The 22,948-nt window shown below is 31.7% G+C and overlaps 1 protein-coding gene across 4 annotated transcripts; it reads right to left on the reverse strand.

Moving 5' to 3' along the window:
• Positions 1-17,932: 17,932 nt before the first annotated feature.
• LOC105112992 (caldesmon-like protein (Protein of unknown function, DUF593)) lies at positions 17,933-22,352 on the reverse strand. 4 transcript variants are annotated; one of them, XM_011008955.1, is made up of 4 exons: positions 20,898-22,352; positions 20,610-20,801; positions 19,057-20,505; positions 17,933-18,068 (listed from the first exon to the last, which is right to left on the reverse strand). In XM_011008955.1, exons 1-3 carry the CDS (start codon positions 22,186-22,188, stop codon positions 19,091-19,093), a joined length of 2,898 nt encoding a protein of 965 aa, XP_011007257.1. In that variant the 5' UTR covers positions 22,189-22,352; the 3' UTR covers positions 17,933-18,068; positions 19,057-19,090. The 4 variants fall into 4 exon arrangements, with proteins under 4 accessions (XP_011007257.1, XP_011007256.1, XP_011007255.1 ...); XM_011008954.1 differs by lacking the exon at positions 17,933-18,068 and adding an exon at positions 18,299-18,930; XM_011008953.1 differs by lacking the exon at positions 17,933-18,068 and adding an exon at positions 18,299-18,971.
• Positions 22,353-22,948: the final 596 nt, after the last annotated feature.

The raw sequence follows: 22,948 nt of genomic DNA on the forward strand, positions 1-22,948 counted from the left end.
GGGAAAGTTGCTGATGTTATTCTTGGTTTTGACTCAATTGAATCGTATGTGGTTAGTTTCATCGACCCTTTTTGTTCTACTGTGTGATTGTCTTTTCTGTTTGCTTCGGCTGCAGAAAGTCGTGATTTTGACAGTTTTTCATGGGAAGTTGTGTTTGGTTTCTGGGAGGGTATTGAAGTTGGTGTATTAAAGATTGATTTTTATTATTATTTTCCATTTCCTTTTTTTTTTGGGTTTTTCCTGTTCTGATTATTCAATCAATATCAACTTCTGTAAGATTAAGCTCTTCGCCACATTTGGGAGCGCGCCAAGGTTTGTCACAATACAATTTTTTTATGTTTTTAAATTATTTTAATATGTTAATATTAAAAATAAATTTTTAAAAAATATAAAAAATATATATTTTTAAATAAAAAATACTTTAAAAATCAACTTTACCATATTCTGAAATACTCTATAATGTATTGTGTTTTCGGTTACTTATAATGTGTCCTTACCTCTTGGTTTGTGTTTGAGCGTAAAGGGCATGCGGCCTTTATTGGTTCCATTGTAGGCCGAGTTGCAAACGGGGATTAAAGAGGGGAAATTCAATGTCAATGGGATGGATTACTCTTTGGATGTGAACAATGGGCCAAATTCATGGTATGATAAAATTAATTCTCATGATTTTGAATAATTTATGAATCATTGATATAGTCTTAATGTAGCATAATCATGTTATACACGCACATTAGCCATGTAACCCGCATTCCATCGCAGGTTTGATAAAAATATCTGAAGAAAAAAAATGATGTGTGGTTAGTAACGCGCATGTTAAAAAAAAAATCGAATGAAAAAAAATAAAAAAATAAGTTAAAAACATAATATTAACCTATATTAATTCATTAAATTTATGATAAAAATAAATTAAAAAAACATTTAAGTTTAATTTTTAACTAATCAAATATTAAAAGATTCAATTAAAAAAAATAAAAAAAACTACTATTGATTTGGATTAACATTTAATGTTTGTGACCTTAGGACATGAGACTTGGATTATCGCTCAAATATTATAATCCAAATTATAAACTAACAAATTATTGGTAAATAAGCTGAGAAAACATATTTAATTAAAAAAAAGATGGAAAGGGAAAAAAAGTTGTTAAAAGAATAAGAACAATATTCAACATGAAAAATAGATGAATTGCTAAACAAAAATCAATTAGAAAAATAATATAAAAGAAATAAAAATTAAAAGAATAAGGACTAGTTATAAAAATTAAATTAAATAAAATCTTAAGTAACAAAATTAAAAAGAAAAAAATAGCAACTAAGAAAATGAGGTTCAAATCTCATATAAAAATCAAACAAAATTTAACCCAAAGAGATGAAAATAAAAAGAAAAACTATATATAAAAAAAGGATTCAAAACAATTAAAGATTAATTAAAAGAATGAGAATTACAATTGAAATAAAAAAAAAATGGGAGGACACATCTTTCTTTTTTGCTTGGCCAACGTGCATCTTAAAGCCATGAAAAAAAAATAAAGGAAAAAGAAACTCAACTGTCACCAAACCATTATACACGCCAGCCTAATGGAAGCACCATCACTTATTGGATATGGTGATACATCAGTTTGGCCTTTTTGGTCGCTGATGCTCATTTTATGCACCACTTGAATGTCATAGCTCCTCTCCATGTGCAAACACAATTTTCTAAGACACTTGGCAATTTTTTTTTATTTTTATACCTTTAAAAGGACCAAATTAACTCTCATTCACATTGTTTATAATGTAAAAACCAAGAGAAAAAGTTCAAAAAAGCCCGGAGATTGTAGCCTATAAAATTTCATTCATAAGGGTAGAAAAATAATTAAGTTGTATATTAAAAATGAATTTACATAAAATCCCTTCCATGATAGTCTATAAAACTTTGGCTATAAGAGTTTGGTAGTAACTATATTATGCAATCAAATACAGGAAAAAAAACCCTTTAATACTAGCTTCTTTTTTTTTTTACTTTTCTTTTAAGGATATTATATTATTTTGACTGTTAGTTTTTTATTTAAAAAACCTAATATGGAAAAATAAAAAAAACAACAATGACCACTGAATCCCTAAGAAAAGACAATCCAACCCCTCAAACCAAGGCTAATTATTTTGTGAGTGGAGTAAAATAGTCATTTTATTATAGTTAACTCACGTGTGTGCATGACATTATGGTGTTGGGATTAAAGAGTCATTATCTAGTTGTGTGGTTTAGGATTAATAGAAGACCTAATTGGGTGATCTTATTTGAAAATTCGGGGTAAGGAATTAATTGTGGCTAATATTAGTACTTCTAACATATCTTACTTGAGATAAAATGTATTATACAGTCTGAATATGGTTTAAAGGTGTTGAAGGGTTCTTAACCGATAGTCCGTCTCTGGCTCATAATAAAGATTCATGCTTATGAACAATTCTAGTATTTTGAATTTATTATCAGGTTGTATGCTCAGGTAAATTCTCACAGGAAGAATTCATATAGGTACCTTAAAAGTGTTCTTATATTCTGAAAGATGAAAGTGTTTTCCACAACACATATATTATGGTGAAAAATACTCTAAATTAAAATTAATGAATATCTAAAATAATTCTGAGAATTTTCTAGTCAACTCCTGGTATTTAAATACAAACTTACTAGTAAGTTCAATATTTATACTAGAATGTTGAGCATTAATTTTTAGAAATTAATTTTTTTAAGGTTATTGAAATATTGGTCAAATCCTTAAAAAAATTTATAAATTTATTGTAAATTCTAAAAAAAAAAAGTGCATAAATTTTCTAAAAACAATGCTAACCATTTTTCATATTTTTATAAATAAAATGTTTTTTTTTTAAGGATTGGGTCATATGCAACAAGAATTGTTTTTTTATAAGGCCACCTATTTTCTAAAAAAACCAACATTGTCAATATAGGTCTAGAGGGTGTTTGCCAAATACACCCTTAAATAAATAAATAAAACCTTTAGCAAAAATATTATTAGCCAAATAGTGTCTTAACTTTTGACCCTATGGGGTTGACCTGAAATCTTTGGTCTAACCATAAACCAAACCAAAGACATTGATTTAACCTGAAAATTAAACCAAAACTGAAATGAAAACTCAAGATGAATCAAACTTAAAAAAAAAATAGAAACATAAAAAATCTTTAACAAAAAATAGATTAAACAAAGAAAAAAATAAGAATAACTCAAGAAAACGAAGAACATCTAAGGTAAACCCAGTAATGTGGATCCCAAATTAAAACGAATACAATTAAAACAAAGATATTGACATATTGAAAAACATGCAAGGATCTTTAATCTAACATCCATTCACTTTGATTATTAAAGAATCAACATAATTTTGTCAAAATTGGTTTCGGTTCAAAACCAAAATCCTATGATTAAAACCCCTCTAAAACTTGTTATTCATGCAAATAAACCTTAGATTATATACTAGTCAAGTTGCCTAAATAATTTACTGCTATGAATTGAACCATAACTGGTCCAAAAACATGTAGCTAAGACAATGTTCTTTCCAAGAACACGAAGAACACAGTCTTAGAACATAGAAGAATGCTCAGCTATACCTAGCATTGTCAAACCCTAGAAATAGCCCTCAAAGCCTCTAAACACGTAGTATATGGTTCTCACAAACCACATTATCAATACCAAATATAATTGGAAAAAAAAAACCTAACAAACAACATCAAAATTATGCAAGATGTTTCAATTTCAAAAAATGTCAAGTCTAACTAACCAACATATTCATGTAGTTTTTATTTCAAATTGGTTTTCTAAATATATATTGGTAATGAATAAGTCTTGTAAACCCATGATTAATAATATTTCTTCAGAATACATTAATCAAACTAACAATAAAAAACAACCTAACTAGAAAACTTTCATTACATTGAAAACATCAAACACATAAAAAAATGCTTTATAAAACAACATCAAACCACGAAATAAACAAATCATAACAGCAAAAAGGCAAACACAACTCTATTTTTTAAGCATTTCATTCATCTCTATGTTTGTAAGCATAAAAGCAGACCAAATGACAATAATAATAAAAAAAAACTCAAGCATTCAACAAAGACTTCCTTTTACATTAGAAAGTATGAAAAGTCTTACTTTCACAAGTTTGTTGTTCTTTCAAAACTTAAGAAATTCTTGTGTCAGACTCGTGAACTTTCATACTTAGCTTTTTTGTCAAGATTTTCTCTTATCCTCCAATTCCCCTCTTTTCCCATTCTTTTTCCTCCACTGTTCCTTGATTTTTAGGGGGTATTCATAGGGTTTTAAGCTAGGATTTAATTAAGGTTTGATCCTCTTTCACTAAAACATAGAACTTTGATCAAAATAGAAGAGTTTTTTTATATGTTTTATAGCTTTGAGTTTGGTATCTATGCTTGTTTTATAATGATTGTTTTGCAATAAACTTGGTTTTAAAAAATTTTAGTGGTTTTTTCAAACTTTGAGACAAGAAAAAGCTTCTTTTTAGCCTTTAAATCTTAAGAGAAATGTGGTCAAATTTTGATAAGAATTCATTTAGAAGACATGAAGTGCGAACACACGAATAAGATTAGTAGTTATGTGAAATGGGTATCTTAGTCAAGGCTGTCGAGTTTACCAATTTTAAGGCTTTGCTGGAACAACTCCAATATAAACATCAACAGAAACTACCTGAACATGGTAAAAGAGAAGCATACTTTTCGATAAGATCCATTCTTGCTCAATTTGGAGGTTTGTAGCTCCATATTCATTTGTTTTAAGGTGTTAATTCAATCAACTGAGAATTTAAAAATACAGTGGTTGTTGATTAGTGACAAGATGTTGTTGAGTTTGTTGAAGACAATAGGATATAAATGTTTGATGAGAGTAGTTGATCTTTGTAAAGGGGTTATTTCTCAGTTAAATGATTGTCATTGTAGCCCTAAAGGTGTTTGAAGATGCCACATTCATTCGTCTGAAAGTGTCTACTCAATCAACTAAAACCATCAAAGAAGAAGCTAAAAAGTGGCCAAATAGCGAGCCATCTAAGTTCCTAGAAATTATATTTTTCATTTTGGGATTTGAAAATTTTCACTTTAATCCATGTTCTTCCAATTACTTTTAAGTGCATTCGTAATTGCTTCCTAAACTCTTAATTTCATGTGATTTCACCCCTATCAAACTAAATTGCTAACCCTAAAATTGACTACTTTTCATTTTAGTCCTTGGTTATAAAATTATGCATTTTGACCCTTAATGAATCAACAAACTACCAATTTTTTTAATTTGGTCCCTGATTTGATCAATTTCAGCTTTTGCATTCACGTGTCTTTTTCAGTTTGGTCTTTAGTTTTAAATTTCTTTAATTTAATTAAGTCTTTAATTGCTCATCAAACTTTAATTTTTATTCAATTAAGCCTATATTTTTTTTTAAATTAACGATTTAAAATCACAATTCAACCCTTGAACTTTAATTTCTTCCAATTAAAGCCTAAACTTATTTCAAAAATCAAATTTTCTTGCAATTAAGTCCTTAATAAAATTGATTAAGCTTTATAGAATTCTCATTGAGTCCTTACCTATCTAAATTTGTTTTTCTTTACCTTAAATAAAACTATTTTCACCAATAGGCCCCTTTATCAATTAGAATTAGGCTGTTAATTTTGCCAACCTTATATATTTTAATCCTCCAACCATTCCACCTATCATTTTAATCCTTCACTACCAATTTGGATAGTTTTCTAGGCTTTCTTCTTGTATTTTGAATTTTATTTTTTTTATTTTTTTTCTTGATTTTTTATGGGGTCAAAAGTCGATAACAATAGTAGCAATCCCTATTAACCTATTTGTATTGCTACAATAAAATGACCACACCCTTTAGTGTTTCTTTTATTACATATATTAAAAGTCATTGATCATTTTATTGAATGTGTTTCAATGATAAATTCTTTTACATTTGATTGCTATAAAATCTAGAAGTAAGACCAGATAATTTTAAATCTAGCAACAAGCATAAGAGTCTCATTTTTGACATTCAAATAAATATTATGTTTAAATCATTATACTTTTTATTTGGTTTTTCACCTTGACATAAAAACATGAAGCTACATTCTTTTATAGATGTTGAAAAGGAAAAAATGAAAAAGAAAGTGTCCATTTCAAATTCCTTTAGTGTTGGCTTACTTGCTGCTTTAAATAAAAAAGAAGAGAAGGGCTTGCATAAATTTTTTGGATTGAGTGTTCGAAGTTATGATGACTAGCTCATTACAGTATATTTTATGTGGGAATAAGGGATTTGACAAAGTGGTTTGGGATATTGTGAAGCGGAAAGATGGTGAAAAGCCATCAATTACCTTTAAATACAGAAGTCATGATGGGAAGGAAGGTTAACTCTTTTTCTGCTCTAATGATATTTCTTATTTTTCAATCACATATAGATATAACTATTTTTTTCGTCATCAGGATTAAGAATAGTAAGGGGATATTATTATGACTATTGCTTACGTACTTCAAGCAAAACTATAAAGTTCAATATAAAAGTTGTGCTTAAGAATTAGATCACACTAATTAACCTAGAATAATATTTGTTGTTTTATGACAATAGAGAGACTCTAAAGAACATATTAGAACCAACAATATATAATAGTTATTATTTAAACTACAAGTTCATTCTTTTATTAATTGAATCACTTTATATAAGAGTTTTGATAACAAATTTCAGAAAAATAATGACAACATTATAACAAAAATGAAGTTCTTCTATAACAACTTTATTTGTAACTAACTTCCTAACTTATTGGAGATAATCTTGGCTCAATCTTCTTAACATTGAAGACTACTTCTTCAGCAGCAAATAAGGCAACCATCAATATTTCTCCTTGTATGTTATACTGTAGATGCTTATTTTATCCCTCAAAGTTTCAAAAATTGTTTTAGATAAAGGCTTGGTTAACATATCAGCAAGCTAGTCTTCTGTCTTGCAATAAATTAGTTGTAATTCTTTATTTCTCTGAAATTCTCTCATAAAATAGTACTTGACTTCAAATGCTTTGTTTTGCCATGAAAAATTGGATTGTTAGATATTGCAATTGCGACCTAATTATTAATATTAACCTTAATAGCTTTTCTTTGCTCCATATCTAAATCTGTTAAGATCTTTCTAAGTTATAAGGCTTGATTTGCAGTTGTAGTTGTTGTAATATACTCTGCTTCTGCAATAAACTGTGCAATAATTTCTTACTTTTTGAAACACTTGGAGAAAATTCATGATCCAAAACTAAAATTGGTTGTATATCCAGAACTGTTCTTCATATCATCAAAACTGCTAGCCCAATCATTGGTTGCATATCCTTGTAACTTAAAATCTTGAAGATAACTAAACTAAATGCTATAACTTAGTATACCTTTGATATATCTCACTATTTTTTTTACAGCATTAAAGTGAACTTCACTTAATTATGCATAAAATCTTGATAATAAGCTTACAACATGCATGACATCAGGTCTTGTTATTATGAGGTATATTAGACATCCAATCAAACTTTTGTAAACTGCTTCGTCTATTTTGTCAGCTCCATCTTCTTTACAAAACTTTTTCCTTTAAATTCATAGATGTATTCATTGATTTGCATTCTTTCATTTTGAATTTCCTTATAATCTCCTTAGTGTATTTTTGTTGGCCAATAAAGATCCCACACTGGTTTTGTTGCACTTCCATACCAAGAAAATAAGACATTTCACCGAGGTCTGTCATTTCAAAGACTTGCATCATTTCTACTTTGAATTGGTCTATCATTCTTGGATTGTTTCTTGTAACAAATAGATCATCAACATAGAGTGAAACTATAATGTAATTTGAATTTGAATTTTTAATGTATAAGGTTGATTCACTCAAACTTTTCTTAAAGTCATGTTTGAGTAAATGCTTATCAATCTTGTTATACCAGGCTTTTAAAGCCTGTTTTAATCCATATAAAACTTTCTTCAGTAAATAAACATTTTTCTTCTTCACCTCTAACAACAAATTCCTTAGGCTGTTCCACGAAAATCTCCTTCTTTAGATAACCATTTAAAAATACAGTCTTCACATCAAGTTGAAATATTTTCCAACCTTTTTGAGTTGTAAGTTCTAGTGGCATTCTAATGGTGTCTTGTCATGCCACTAGTGTAAAGGCCTCTGAAAAATATACACCAAAAATTTATGCATATCCTTTAACTACCAATTTGGCTTTGTGCTTGTTGATGGTACTATCTACATTTAATTTTATTCTATAAACCCATTTTACACCAATAGGTTTTTTATGTTTCGGCATGTCCACCAATTCTTATGCTTGATTCTTCTCAATCATCATTGGCTCTTATTTCATTGCATTAATCCATTTTGGATTATTTTTTGCCTCTTTAAATTTCACAGGCTCCAACACAACTACATTGCAGCTTTGATAAATATCATCAAGCAATCTAGTTTCTCTGATTGGTGCTTCATCAACATGATCACCAAGATCTTATACAATCTTCTTACTTTGATTTCTTTCTGTATCTTTGAAGTTTTTTTTTCAATTTCAATGAACTTGATGTCTCTACTAGTTATCACCTTTTCTGTTTGATGTTGAAAAACTCTTTAGCCTTTTGCAACATTGTTATCGCCAACAAAGATGCCAGTTTTAGCCATTCTATTAAGTTTATCTTTTTTTACTTGAGGAATATATGTGAAACATAAGCATTCAAAAATCTTTAAATTTTAGAGTGAGGGTTTATAACCATGTCAAACTTCATATAGAGATATGTTTTGTAATGCTATTGTTGGTTGCCTATTCAAAATGAAAACTGCAATGTTTACAGTCTTTACCCAAAACTTTTTGGGTAAATCTTTAACGGACACCTTGTCATCTCCATGATTGTTTTATTTTTTTCATTCACTTACATAAGAAATGTAAGGGGCAGTATATTGATGTTCAATCCCTGCACTTAACAAATTTGTTTAAGATTTATTCGGTGCCATTATTAGATTTTATAACCTGAATTTTGTGGCTACTTTTATTTTCAATCTAGTTTTTAAACTTCAGAAAAACATTTGATACCTCAATCTTAAACTTTAGAAAATAGACTTAGCATATTCTTATATAATCATCAATAAAAAAATATAATACCTGTTTCCATTCAAAGATATTGTTTTCAAATGTCCAGCAACATCAATATTGTAAATCTTGGGAAAAATAAAGGTCATTTAAATTGCAAACTAACTACATGAGAAATAAAAGTGAAGAAATTTATGCATATAGTTAAATAAAAATAGAAATTCAAAAAATTTTGAATATAAACTTCTAGGCAAAATAATTCGAGATATTATAAATAAACCTGGTAATGTTGAGGGTTGGTTTTAATGGAAGAGAATAGTACACTTAAAGGAAATAGGGCCTAAATGCAAATAAGAAAAATTATAGAGTATAAATATTCTTTTCCTTACGAAAAATCTGCAGCAACCATAAGGAAAGAAAAAAGGAAGTTTTGTATCCATTCTTGTAAAATAAAAAGAGAAACACTTAAATTCTTAGAACTTATCCAAGTTTAAGGGCTTATAGATGGAATAAACACTTATGAAAAATAGATTAATAAGAAAATTAAACAGGAAGAGAAAACAAAGGGTTGACTATCATTAGAAAAGAAAGGAGGGAGTTGAAAATCTTCAACTTGAAAACCTTAATTCGTATCGGATAAGGTGTTCTAAACATGATCTTAAAATTCATTTCAAATCGATAATGAATTGATGCCTTGATATTGAATTATAGGTTAGGGTTCTTATACATGGATTAAGAAAAAAGTATTTGTTGTTAAAATTAAGTTAATTCATATGTGGTATGTGATGGGGGATGTGAAATCATAATAATTTACCTAGAAAATATAGTTTGTGAAAGTATTGTGTGAAGGAAAGAGAGTGATGAATATGGACAGACTTGTCTCCTAACTTTTAGTGAGATTTCAGGTAGGAGGATAAGGGAAGTATGATAGGGTTCCTTTATAGAAATTATAGTTTTAGATGTTATAACTAAGAAAACTAAGTCTTGCTCAGTTTGGAGATATAAAACTCTAGTTATGGGTCATCAACCGAGACTGAGTTATGACTAACTTTGTAGGGTAGCAGGACTAATTAGTTGATAAGCAATTTTAACTATCTTTAAAGCAGAATTGGGTTCTCTTTCCTTCAGAAAACTTGTAGCCTTGTGTCTTAACTTTCCAACGAGACAATCTCGCTTGAACGGAGTTCTAGTACTCTAGATATAATTAAACATATGAGGAGAGTTCAGATAGTAATAATTCAATGTCTAGACAGTAACAGTTGAATAATAACAATTCAATGTCTAGACAGTAACAATTCAATATCTAGACAGTAACGGTTCAAGACAATAACAGTTCAATGTCTAAACAATAACAGTTAGCAATAATAGTTCAATTTTAAGATAGTAACAGTTTACGATAGTAACAGTTCAGTGTCAAAGACAGTAACAAATCAAACAATAATGATTAAGGTTTAAGATAACAACAATTAGACTTTCACGTGAATATTATATGTAAGTATATAAAGAAATCAAGTCATGTAGACACTTGCACATTGAGATAGTAACTCTAAAATTATACATGATATATGTATATATGTTATGATGAGAAAATGAACATGTATAGAAAGTAACATATATGTAATGAATGAATATGGATTATCTATAACATTCAACTTAAAGGAATCATACACAAAGCTTTTTTGTGATTCAGGAGGAGCGATCAAGATTAAATCTTTTGTTAAGAGAGGTCACGAGATAGGCAGAGCAAGTGCATGATTTTCCTTCCTATTTGCATCTATACAATTTAAAGTTTTTCTGGTCAAAACAATTACAATAAATACCATGTTCATGTAAATAAAGTCTAGGATTAACTTTGACGAGATTAACTTTGACTAATGACATCCGTGATATGATTGCCGGGAGGTAAATTATAAGATTAGCTTAGAATTGTCAGGAAAAGATTAGCTTTGGCTAATAACATCCATGATACGATTGTTAGGAAATGAATTACAAGAGTAGCTTAGGCTAATGATGTCTGTGTTAGGATGCTTGGGAATGATTGATAAAACTCGATTTGTAAAGGGTATCCATGTTTGAATGACTTAGGAAAATTGATAAATATAATTTTCTAAAAATATTAAGGTTGGACTTTGCAAAGTCACCCGATTCATGCAAGTAAATAAGAGTATTCAAATTAAGGATATGAAAATGAGTGTTAATGGGCTTAAATGATTTATAAGCAAAATATAAGTTGATTGTTAGAATTCTTATAGATCCGATAGAAAATTTATATTTCATTCGTATACATTACATGAGCACATATATATTTCTTTTATCAACATAATAGTATGTTTATTTATGTAACATGTCCATCAAATATCCAGGGAGATCATTAGTTTAGAACTCTACTTTGTCAAGCTTATGTAAATACTTAACTTATGTATAATGGAATTAACGTGTTTATGCAGTATGCTTTTGTGTAAACCTTGATGTATTTATAAAAGTTTAGCTTAACATGTAATACTTTAGTTATCTTGTAATTAACTGTTTTGAAATGTTTTAAAACACTTATTATATTGTAAATACTCTTTTTGCATGTTAGTTTCTCTTTAAATTTCATGACATGATATATTGATTAAAGGTTACTAGAAACTTGGATATACTAATCTTTGTCAGAGATTCACGGGTAAGAGACTATCTGTGGCTAGAAAAGGTATTAACACCCCTAGCGCACCCTACCTGAGGTACGTTGCTTTATGATTTGATGTGATTTAAAAAATTAACATGTCAGCCAAATTCTTAAGGTTTTAATAAATCAGTTATTAAATCTCATAATATATGCAAAAACATGTTATTTTATTTTCACAAGAAATACAACATAATTTTATTTGTCCTTAAAATACTTGACCATATGTAAACTAAAACATTAAATTCTTTTTTTTTATAATTCAATAACATATATAAAATAAAAACAAACACATATATTGGTTTTTATTATGTTTTTTTTTTCATACACCTACATTTACATGTTATAACTTACCAAAATTAAAAAAATAAAATAAAACAAACAATACATTAAACAAACCAAAACTTACAAAAATAGCCTTTGAAACAATCTGGAATTACAAGGAAGGTCTTTTACACAACCGGAACAGTGGCGATATGCCTCCTTCATGAGTCGACACAAGAAAATCCAGGCAAGTAGAGGGGTCTGTGACAACTTCCTCCCTTCTTCCTGATTAGTACTTAAAAGCGCATTTTTATCATGGTTTTATATCATCATTTTGCACTTGAAGTATCAATAACTCCTTAACTAAAATATGTTTTACAATAATGTATCTAATAATATAAGATACCTATAATTTGTGGTAAATGTCTATTTTTAATGCAGGTCTATCACATAAATGAAAGGATTGATTGATGACTTGAAGAACTTAAATTACATGGATAAAGAGATGGTCAAACTTAGAGAAGAGATGTCGGTGCAATCCAAACCGGAACACTGTTCGGTAATTGGGTTATATCTCGAGCTACAGATCTCAGATTTAGGTCCAATTTATATGGATGGAAAGGTAAGACATAGGCCTACAACTTTCATATGGAGCCCAAGATCTAAAAAGGCCATTATCAAGTCCAAATTGTAGCAACAACAAAGAAGCCCGAATCTGTCTTCCAGCCCGAGCACTGTTCGGTATTTTGGCCATATCTGGAGTTCTAGAAGTCCAAATGAGCTGAATTTTTTACACAAGAAAGCTGAGACAATTGCCTACAACTTTTATGTTTGCAACTGGCTCCAGTTTTGACGTTATCAATGACGTTTTGGGCAGACAAGAGAAGATAAGGATTGTCACCAAGTCAAAAGTTGGCCACCCACTTATCAATTAGTCATCAAATCAATAGTTCCCAATTTTGGCCTATAAAAGGAGGCATTTGCCATGCATTTAGGCATCTTGGTTTCCAGATCAAGATCATGCTCTTCCTTTCTCTCTTTGTATTTTTTGTAATGTTTATGCTTTGCTTTCATTAATATTAAGTTTATGCCTTTCATTTCCTTTCCTTTACTTAGTTAACTTTTATGTTCTTATTTTGTTTATCTATTTTGCTTTCTTTCATTATGTCTAGCTAAGTTAGTTATGTCAAGGTGAAAAGGTTACACTAATGGTGTAAGAATAAGTATAATGTAAACTTAATATGGACTTTAATGTTTGATACTAACATGTTTTATATTTGTTATCTTGTTCACTCTTTAATACTTTGCTTGTTAAATGACTAATCTTGATTTATGTTGTATAACACTTGGTACAACAAATGCTTGGCACTTTCATAGCCCATAATGTATGGTATAACCGACACCTGAGCTATGAAAGGAACTTGATTTGTTGTTAACATAAGTTATAATCATGAATGCTTGACGAGATTTACAAGTATTAGCATTAATTGAATAAGATGACTAATGTAATCATGTTAACAATATATAATCCGATTGGAACCTCCTTTGTGTGTGGTTTCCAATTCAATAATAAAAGTTTATACTATACTTGTTTGATATACCATTAGTGGAACCTCTAACCTTGACATTTGTTATTATTATTGCTTAATCCTTACATTAATATTTGATCTCCAAGTTCTCATCATCATCATCTTCTTCTTCTTCTCTTTCTTTATTATTATTATTATTATTATTAGTACTACTACTACTACTACTACTATTATTATTATTATTATTATTATTATTATTATAATTATTATTATTATTATTATTACTATTGTTGTTGTTGTTGTTGTTGTTTTATAATTGTTTTTTATAATTTGTACAATTAACCTCCCTGTGGTTCGACCCCGGTCTTGCCGGGTTATTTATTACTTCGACACTCCTGCACTTGGGAGAAGACATCAATCTTTTAGTCGTGTCACTTCCCTTCTTCACAGGTGGTGACCTACAAAACACAAAAATGCAACAATAATTGATTTTAGCTTTTCCCTTTTATTTTTTGTTAAATCTATTCCTCTCTTTCTTTAGATCTACTGAATCTGGAGAAAAGCTTTGTTGCACGCATCGTCAACAAACTAGACATGTGGATTATAACCCAATCCAAGCACATGCCATGATTTCTGAAGAGGATGTGTCAGATTATATGGCTAGATGGAAGTCTTTCCTCCTACTTTATTTCTACGCCAATAGTGTCATCCACCATTGCCATGGTCAGGAGATTGGCACTTGAGACACTTAGAGTCTTGGTTTTCTACTCCTTCTTTATTATCCTTCGGCCTCCTTTCTTATTTCTCTATCTTCTTTGTAATGAGCTACTATTAGTAGCAAAGAGGAAGGGCGAGTGACGGGGGTTCCTTCCTTCTGCATAGAAAATGACGATGGGAGTGGTCGCTGAGTCTGTCTTGGCTACAATGAAAAGGGATAGCTAGAAGAGAGGCACGACTAAGAGAGGGATGAGGGAGATCAGGGGCAACTGTCTTGGTCTTCTGGGTTTTTTTTTTTTTAAAAAAAAAGGGAAGATGGTTGGATAAGGAGGGAGAGGCTCGATGTTGTTGGAGAAAGGAGATGGGGATCCTGAGGTTGGAGGGGGCAGCGGCTCTACCTGGTTCTAGTTTGTGGGTATGGAAAGGGAAATCAAATAAGGTCATAGTAAGAGATTCTCGGGCAAAAGGAGAAGGAAAGGAAATGGGGGAAAACGGTGGTGGAGGTGGGGCGACTGCTTCTTTTAAAAGGGGTTTGGGTTTAGGTTATTTTTTTTAGGGTTTCTTTCTTTTCTTTTTTTCAAAATTACCCCTTATAAATTTTCTCCCCCTTAAGTAAATTTTTCTCCCTTTCCTTTTGCTTGTGTTGTGACCTTTATTTATAGGTAAAATGGCTTAGTTCCCAAAACATATTGGTCCCTCAACTTCTTTATTATTATTATTTTTTATAAATTTTAGGGTTTTTGTTGTTTTTTAATTTTTTTGGTTTTTTCTAAAAATTTATCAAAAACATGGGTCAAGAATTGAGTAACAACAAGAAGTATAAATAAGCTGAAGCTTTCTGTTGCTTATCAAGCCTTATTTAGAGGAAATGAACATCTATTTTGTTTTTCATATTGATAAGAGGTACAAACTAAGATTTCTTCTTCCAGGTTTGGCATAATAAAAGTCTATTTTGTTTGCCATATTGACAAGAGATACAAATTAAGATTTCTTCTTTCAGGTTTGGCATTCCTTACACCATCTTTTTTTTATGCATATGCACTAACGTTGCTTGATTGAAATGCCCCAACCTCTTGTGCCACAATTATGTCTGATTTGCTGTGCCTGAAAAAGTAGTTGTTTCCTCTTCTATCTAGTCCAGTAAAAAGTCTTTTCCTTTCATCTTTATAGTGAATATTTCTAATCCAGTAGGATTAGAAATTAAAAAATGTTTATCTTTAAACATAACTGAGTATCCTTTTTCAAGATGCTGACCAACACTCAATAAATTATTATCAATTTCGAGTACAAAAAAACAAAATATTTGAAATGAGTTTTATATCTAAATTTTCTTCAATAGAAATTACTCATTTCTCTTTAACAGGAATATATTCACCATTGTCAATTCTTACTTTAGAGACACTTGATTTGTCAAGTTGCTTGAATAGATTTTTATCATTTATCATGTGATTTGTGCAATCACTATTTATAAGCCACTAAGAACTTGTGTGTTTGCTAGCAATGCAAGTAGTCATAAATAGCTACTCCTCTTCTTGTTGATTAGCAACTTGAGCTTCATCTTCATACTGATTAGTTCTGGTTTGAAAATCTTTTTCATATGTCCTAATTGATTATATTTTTTGCATTCAACATCAAGTCTCTACCAGCAATATTTTTGTAAGTGATTTGTTTTCTTATAGCTTCCAATTCTTTTATTACTATTAATAGTTTCTTTACATTTTTTGATCTTTTCTTTGCCTTTGTCTCCTTCCTGGGCTTGCATTTTAGCTTGAAAAGCTCCTTCTTGGACTTGCATTTTAGCTTGAAAAGATTGTTCTATGGACTCCTCTTGCCTTATTGTTCTTCTTTGTTTTTGTACCTGTAAAGCATTAAGCAATTTTGCCAACCTTTTGGGTAAGGTCACAAGAATTTTTTCAACAACTCTTTTATCAAGAAGGTCTTCCCCTGATAGTATTATTTTGTTGAATATGGAAAGTAATTTGTTATAGAATTCTTTAATTGTTTCTAATTCTTTCATCTTCTGCATCTTAAATTCCTTTTTCAAATTTAAGACCTACATCTGAAGTGTTCTCTTATTTTCATGGAATTCTTCTTTAAGATAATTCCATATTTGTTTGGCTATATTAAGTGCAATGATTCTTAGAAATATTGCTTTAAAAACAACAAAGTAAAGACATGTTTTAGCTTTGAACTTCTTGGATCTTTCCTTGTAATGATTTCTAATTTGAGCTAGAGTAAGATATGTAGGAAGTGATTGTGGATTATAATTTTGTTCTACAACATTTCAAATTCATAGGCTTGTAAGTATGTTGTCATTTTTATATCCCACATCTAATAATTTTCATGAGTAAAAACTATTGGTGATGCAAGAGAATAAATATTTTATACTATTGAAAAATGATAAAAGTGTTTGTATTTTTTATGGAAAAAAGATTCTCACATGTTATTCTCTTCACTTAAGTGAACTGGTCCTTAAGATCAATAGAATTCTAATATCAATTTGTTGTTTTATAATAGTATAGAGATACTAAATAATAGAGTAAACCAGCAATATAGAATAGTTATTATTTAAACTATAAGTTTATTTTTTTATTAATTGAATCACTTTTTTATACAAGAGTTATGAAAATAAATTTTAGAAAAATAATAACAAGATTCGATTGAAAAAAACTATTCTATGGCAGTGTTTTTTACAACTATCTTTCTAACTTATTAGAAATAATCTTGACTCAATCTTCTAAGCAACAAAGACCGCATTTTCAGCTGCAAATGAGGCCACCATCAACAACATTTCTCTGGAATTTAGCAGGTCACAACTCTGGGAAATCACCCCTGTGGACGAGAACTCAATCCCAACAGGAGAACTCTTGCCCTTTAAAGACACTGCTTTTGAGTACTTCACTTCAGAGGAGAAAGTTGGATGCTCGATTAAGTCAGTCCCTGGCCTAGGGTATGACCATAACTATGTCCTTTACTCTAGGGAAAAGAAGGAAGGATCGAAACCTGTAGCCAAAGTGAAGGACCCTTCAAGCTCTAGGGAATCGGGCTATTGGATTTTGAAGTTCATAAGATTTCATTGAAGCAGGATGATGTAATAGAATTCTTAATGAAATGTCATATATTTATAGAATTTGATTACTGTTTTTAGATGGAAAAGACGGAAAGAATATAGATATTAGATATTGGGACATAACAAATTTATTTTACATTTGTTTTTCCAACCAAACATGTTTATTTTCCTATATATCTATCGAAATGTAACCAGTGATGTTATATTTATTTATTGTCTCCCTTCCTAAAACACAGTCGCACCCCAAATTGTTTGTCGAACTGGTTTAATGCTTGGGATTTAATGGTTGTGAAAACCTGGAAAATCCTAATGCTTAGGATTACTAGATCGAGTACAGCTAAACATATTGCATGGCAGATAGATTTGCCAGCTTTATGAACATTCTATCTGGAATTGTGTTCATCAGTTTTCAGGCTTTCTTCCACATTTATCAGGTTCAATCAATACCATTCAATGCTCTCTTGCTTTTAACCTTTTAATACAAGATCATATTTAGTTTAGTATAGTTAGATTCTCTTGTGTCTTACCTTTTCTGTGCATCTATGGAAAATATTGTAGTGGTTGAACGAAGTCCGTTCTTCGATAATCTTTCTTATGCCAAGGTTGTCTGCTGATTGGATCGCGTCACCTCACTAGGACACTGCCTGCCTTCAAATGGAATGTGATCCATATATCACAAACATTCTACTTGGCAGAACTGAAGACTGAGCTGAGATAATTCAGTTTGATTGGAAGCTAATATGCCTGAGAGAATAGATTCCACTGGGGACGAGTTTTTGGCAAATCTTGCCATACATGAATTACCATCTAAAAACATCTTAGTTTTTTTCTGAATTCAGGGCTGATTCTTCTTCACTCAGGATGGGGAAATTCAATTGTATTACATGTAATACATTGAAGATACAGAAAGATCTATTAATGAAATAAACAAAATATGGGGAAATTCAATTGTTTTACATGTAATACATTGAAGATACAGAAAGATCTATTAATGAAATAAACAAAATATGGTTGCAATTTCTGCTTTTAGTCTGGAAATGTGTCGAATCTCAATATTGTCATGAAAGGGAAGTATAAAAGCAACAAAAAGCATTAATGGCAACCACCACTCACAATTCTTGACACGGTATTTCAACCCATATGACATAACCAATGCAAAAACCTGGAAGGAAGGCTTAATCCTCCTTCACATCCCTTTCAACCCTTCCCTGTCTGAAACAAAAGAATATGATCTGAAAATGGTAGATATAAACCTTACTCTACTTTGCTAGTAACCTAACCTATGCAATCAAACCAGTTATGCTTGTGCAATCCTTCTGGCCCTTCTCCTTTGCCTGGGAAAAGGCTGCTAGGAGGAGATACTGCAAAATTTTGGGCTTATACCTTTTCAGTAGAGCCCAAAAGAGACCATTTAGAAGTTGGTGGCAGACTTTCAGTTTTTGTTGTATGTGAATATCATTCACTGACCGAAACAAACTAAAGACCAGGAATCCTCTGTTCCATCAGGAGATGTCCTGGCATTCTGCAGAAAACATTAAGTTCCTCGAACTCTTGGGCCTGCGCTTGCTGTGGAGTAAGTTCCCCTTCTCATCCATGAGAAAGGGACCTGGATTGTCAAACAAATATACTGTGTTGATATTTGAAGTACTGCTGTATTGTTAAACTTTGTTAGATGAGATTTTAAATTAGCTTGGAGCTAGGAATGACTAGCAAGAACAGAGATATAACTTACCTCGTCTCCTGTTTCATGGTTGGTAGGAGGAACTTCACTTCAGAGGATCCTCACTAAAGCTCCTCACCCGGAGTTCCACTGTCCTAAGATCACGCAGATGCTGCAAGATCTCTTGGAGAAGATCCATCCCCTTGTCTCCCTTCTGTATTGAACTCATACAATGCTTTAAGAACTCCCTGTCTGCCTCAAGAGCCTGTAGCCTCTCATAAACATGATCTACCTCCTCTTCAATGGCTAGTTTTTTGCCGTCTAGATCAAATTCGGGAAGCAAAGAGTTTTCCATTTCAACAAACTCAGATTCAACATTTTCATCGAATATAAACCCTTCTTCAGTCTCATTATCAGCAGCATCATCCAGAAGAGGAAGGAGGTTCTTTGCCATGGAATTCATTGTTTTCCTCTCTGGATAACGTCCATCCTTTGACGTATCAATTGAAATCCCATTTTCGTCTGGAGTGCTCATTTCATAGCTTTCACCGAATCCTTTAACGCTATAATTTGAGGACTGCTCTCCCGAATGCACATCCTCAATATCGTCATTGTCATCCAAATGGAGGAGCTTCTCCTCTAAAACCTTGAGCTGATCTAAAATTGACAGCCTCTCTTCCTCAAATTCAACCAGTGAATCATCTAGAGCAGTCATCTGCTTCACACAATCCAGTGCTATTTCCTGCAAATTTACAACATCATCCCCTGAAGTATTATTATTACCGCTTTCTTGGTTTCCAAAGCTGCTGACTCCATCTTCATCCCTTGCTTCACGATTAAGATCAATAGATAGCTCATCAAGATCCTCTGTGTTGCTACATGTAACAGAAGAAGTTCTACTTCTTATACTTCCATCCTTGATTCTTCTAATCTTTCTCAGTTTTTCTTTAGCCTCGTAGTCCAAAACCTTCTTGCGCTGCACTTCCAACTCTTTCTCAAGCTCTTGCTTCTCCTTTTCTCTCTTGATCATGAGCTCGTTTAGAAGTTGCAAGGCTTCCTGGTCATATTCAGACTGTTCTTCCATCATCCTCTGGTATTGCAATGCTTCCATTTGCATTGCTGCCTTCTCTTCTTGAAGCCTGTTTATCATAGCCATAGTCTGGTTTGCAGCTATTGCAGAGGCACTCCTCTCTTCCTCTAGTTCTGTATATAATGCTCCGAAAGCCTTTCTTTCAGCTTTGAGAGCTGTTTTCAGCCTTTCAACAGTAAGAACTGAATCTCCAAAATCCATCTCACTTACCACACTTCCGTCTAAGGATTCCTCGGTCCCTGACTCTCGCTTCTCGAATAGCATAAGCTTCTTATGCAAGTAGTGAGCACTGTCAACAGAAGTAGGTGTCTCGGGAAACCTCTCCTCCTCAGCTTCATTAGACTCCAAATGTGAAGATAATATAACCACTTGGTTATCATCAGCTGGCAACATTTTTTCTCCTTCGGTAGTTATTTCTGTGTCGTTTGGACCTAGTATAGCAAAATCGCATTAGATTTACTTCTTGTTTTGCAGATCGTTGTAATTAAAATGAGCAAGCATTATTAGAGTAGGTAAGATATGGAATTCTGCTTACCAAGTTCATTACTTTCAAGGGTATCTGGGATCTCAGCTTCATTGTCGGTTTCAGGAGATTGATCTTCTCGCAGGCATGGCAATCTCGTTGATTCTTGAGCTTGATTGGTTCCCAAATCAGAAAGCTCTATGAAGTCCTTGGATTTGGTGTGATCGGTAAACAAGTTGGAGCCATTAATTTCTTCCTCATAAGCTGCTTTTGATTAGATAATTGCACAATGTTGTTTAATCTATTAATGTTCACGAAAAAAATATAGATTGGACAAGCAAATGAACCGTTATTCTATACCTGGAAGCTCATCTGGTTCCACTGTTTCTTCCCTGCCGACACTGTTTCCACCAAGCGATAATGTTAGAGCTTCTTCTGGAGCAGTAACTTTTTCGTATTCCTTGCCGTCCAAACCTTTTTTCATCTCTGTGAAATTTGAAACTGAAGATTTCTCACAGCAACCCACTGCCATTCCCATGCTTTCAACTTCTGCATAACTTGTCATTTCTTGTTTATTCATTTCATTGTGTAATGCAGAATCAGAAGTTCCATTTCGATGAATTTCCTCTGCAGGATCTTCCTTTAAGTTGTATGGTTCTTGATTTGCAGTGGTTGATGAATCAATCAAATCAACTGGGAATAAGCGACTAAAGTCACAGCCAAGATTTCTCTCCAAATGCAGATTGATGATTTCAAGAGAATTATCTTTATCAAAACAATATTCAATCATATTGTCATCAAATCCTTGATGAATAGAGTCCATACCATACGAGTCCTGCTCCATAATGTGAGCTTCCTTTTCATCATAATGCAAGTTTGATTCAGACCTTGAACAGTCTTCCCCCACTGCATCTTTGAGGCAAAAACTTCCGAGTTCAGATAGCATTTGATGTTCATCTGCGGCCTCTTCATCTTCCTGTTTTCCTTCTCTATCATCTCTTTTAATCTCATTTCTGTCTTCATGGTCAGTATAATGTGTCAAGCTATCAGGTTTGCTTATTTCCTTGCAGTAAATTCCATCCTTTTCATCATCCATCTCTTCTACGATCAGATTTCCTTTCTTGCCATACTTCAAAGCATCCCAGGAAGGCTTGAACAGCAGATAAGGAGGGTAGACATTGCTGTTTAAACTCTCATTGCAGCAAGAACACCTGACAATATTTTCACCATTTGCAATATCATTCTTGCTAACCCAAGAAAAGAGAGCAATTCTCCTAGTCATCCCACCAGACTGATCGCTGTGATTTGGCCGAGAAGCCAAGCAGTCCATGCACATTTTCTGTGCTTCGGCGAGTTTTTGATGATTTGAGCAATAACTCAGTTTGGAAATCTCAGTTGCATGACTCTCGCACACAAGATCTCTATAAGAGTTGGTGTTTTTTCCGGGCTCCAACATATGATCAATCCTGGAACACCAAGGGCAAGGCTTTTGAAGGCCGAAGTATTTGGCAAATTTGGTTATCAGATATGCGAACAAAGAGTTGAGGAGTAGAAGAATGATCAAGACCCATTCAAGAACTGCATACACTAGAATTACAGTGAGTTTGTGTGTGTTTCTTTGCAGCATGGTTGCAAACTTGTTGCCTGCCATGGTTTCCTACTCTTGACTTTTGTTCTTCACAGTGACCAGACAAGGGGGGAGAGAGAGAGAGAGGTTAGAGTGGAAGGGAATGAAGAATGTTTCTGTTGTTTTGACAAGGCAACAAAGGCTGAGTTGCTGCAGAGAAGAGAAGAGAAGCGGTGATGCTTTTTCAGAATGTATTAATTTTGCTTATAGTAACAGTAAATTAATTAAGTTGATTTTATAATATGATGAGCTGTAAAAGTAATAATAGCATATGCCACATTTATGACATTAAAAAAATAGTATTTATATTGTATTTCCATTTACAAGTATATCATATATTAAATTACATAAATAATAATGTGAGATATCGATATAATTTAAAGACTCATCTGATGATTATAAATATATTAATCATATCTAGTTTTTACACTATTTTTTTTACCTTTAAATTTATATAAAATATATTAATACATTGATATAAAAAAAATTAATCCATGAAATAGAATTATTCTCATAATTACTCAATTTAACCCTAATATATATACAAACCATCGATTTACCATGTAGAAATAAAATTTTAATTTCTTGCATGACACCCGAAAAAATCTATCAGAAATTTAGAAGGAGATTGTTACTGTAGCCAGGAAAAATTAGCCATGGTGGGTCCACATGAGTTGATTTGGGTCAGACCACGCGGAAGGTACGGCCCCCATTTTTCCACATCAATTGGGTTGGGAGGCCATGTATTTTATAAATAGGTTGGCCCACATGCAGTCAGACGCTC

This window comes from Populus euphratica, unplaced genomic scaffold, assembly GCF_000495115.2.
Source record: "Populus euphratica unplaced genomic scaffold, PopEup_1.0 scaffold381.1, whole genome shotgun sequence".
Lineage (NCBI taxonomy): Eukaryota > Viridiplantae > Streptophyta > Magnoliopsida > Malpighiales > Salicaceae > Populus > Populus euphratica.

Excerpts from the sequence above, each read along its gene's own strand:
- LOC105112992 (XM_011008955.1), bottom strand. The coding sequence starts at position 22,188 with ATGGCAGGCAACAAGTTTGCAACCATGCTGCAAAGAAACACACACAAA. Across the intron at positions 20,802-20,897 it reads GGAACCAGATGAGCTTCCAG|CTTATGAGGAAGAAATTAAT; the intron begins GTATAGAATAAC and ends AATCAAAAGCAG. Across the intron at positions 20,506-20,609 it reads CCTTGAAAGTAATGAACTTG|GTCCAAACGACACAGAAATA; the intron begins GTAAGCAGAATT and ends TTGCTATACTAG.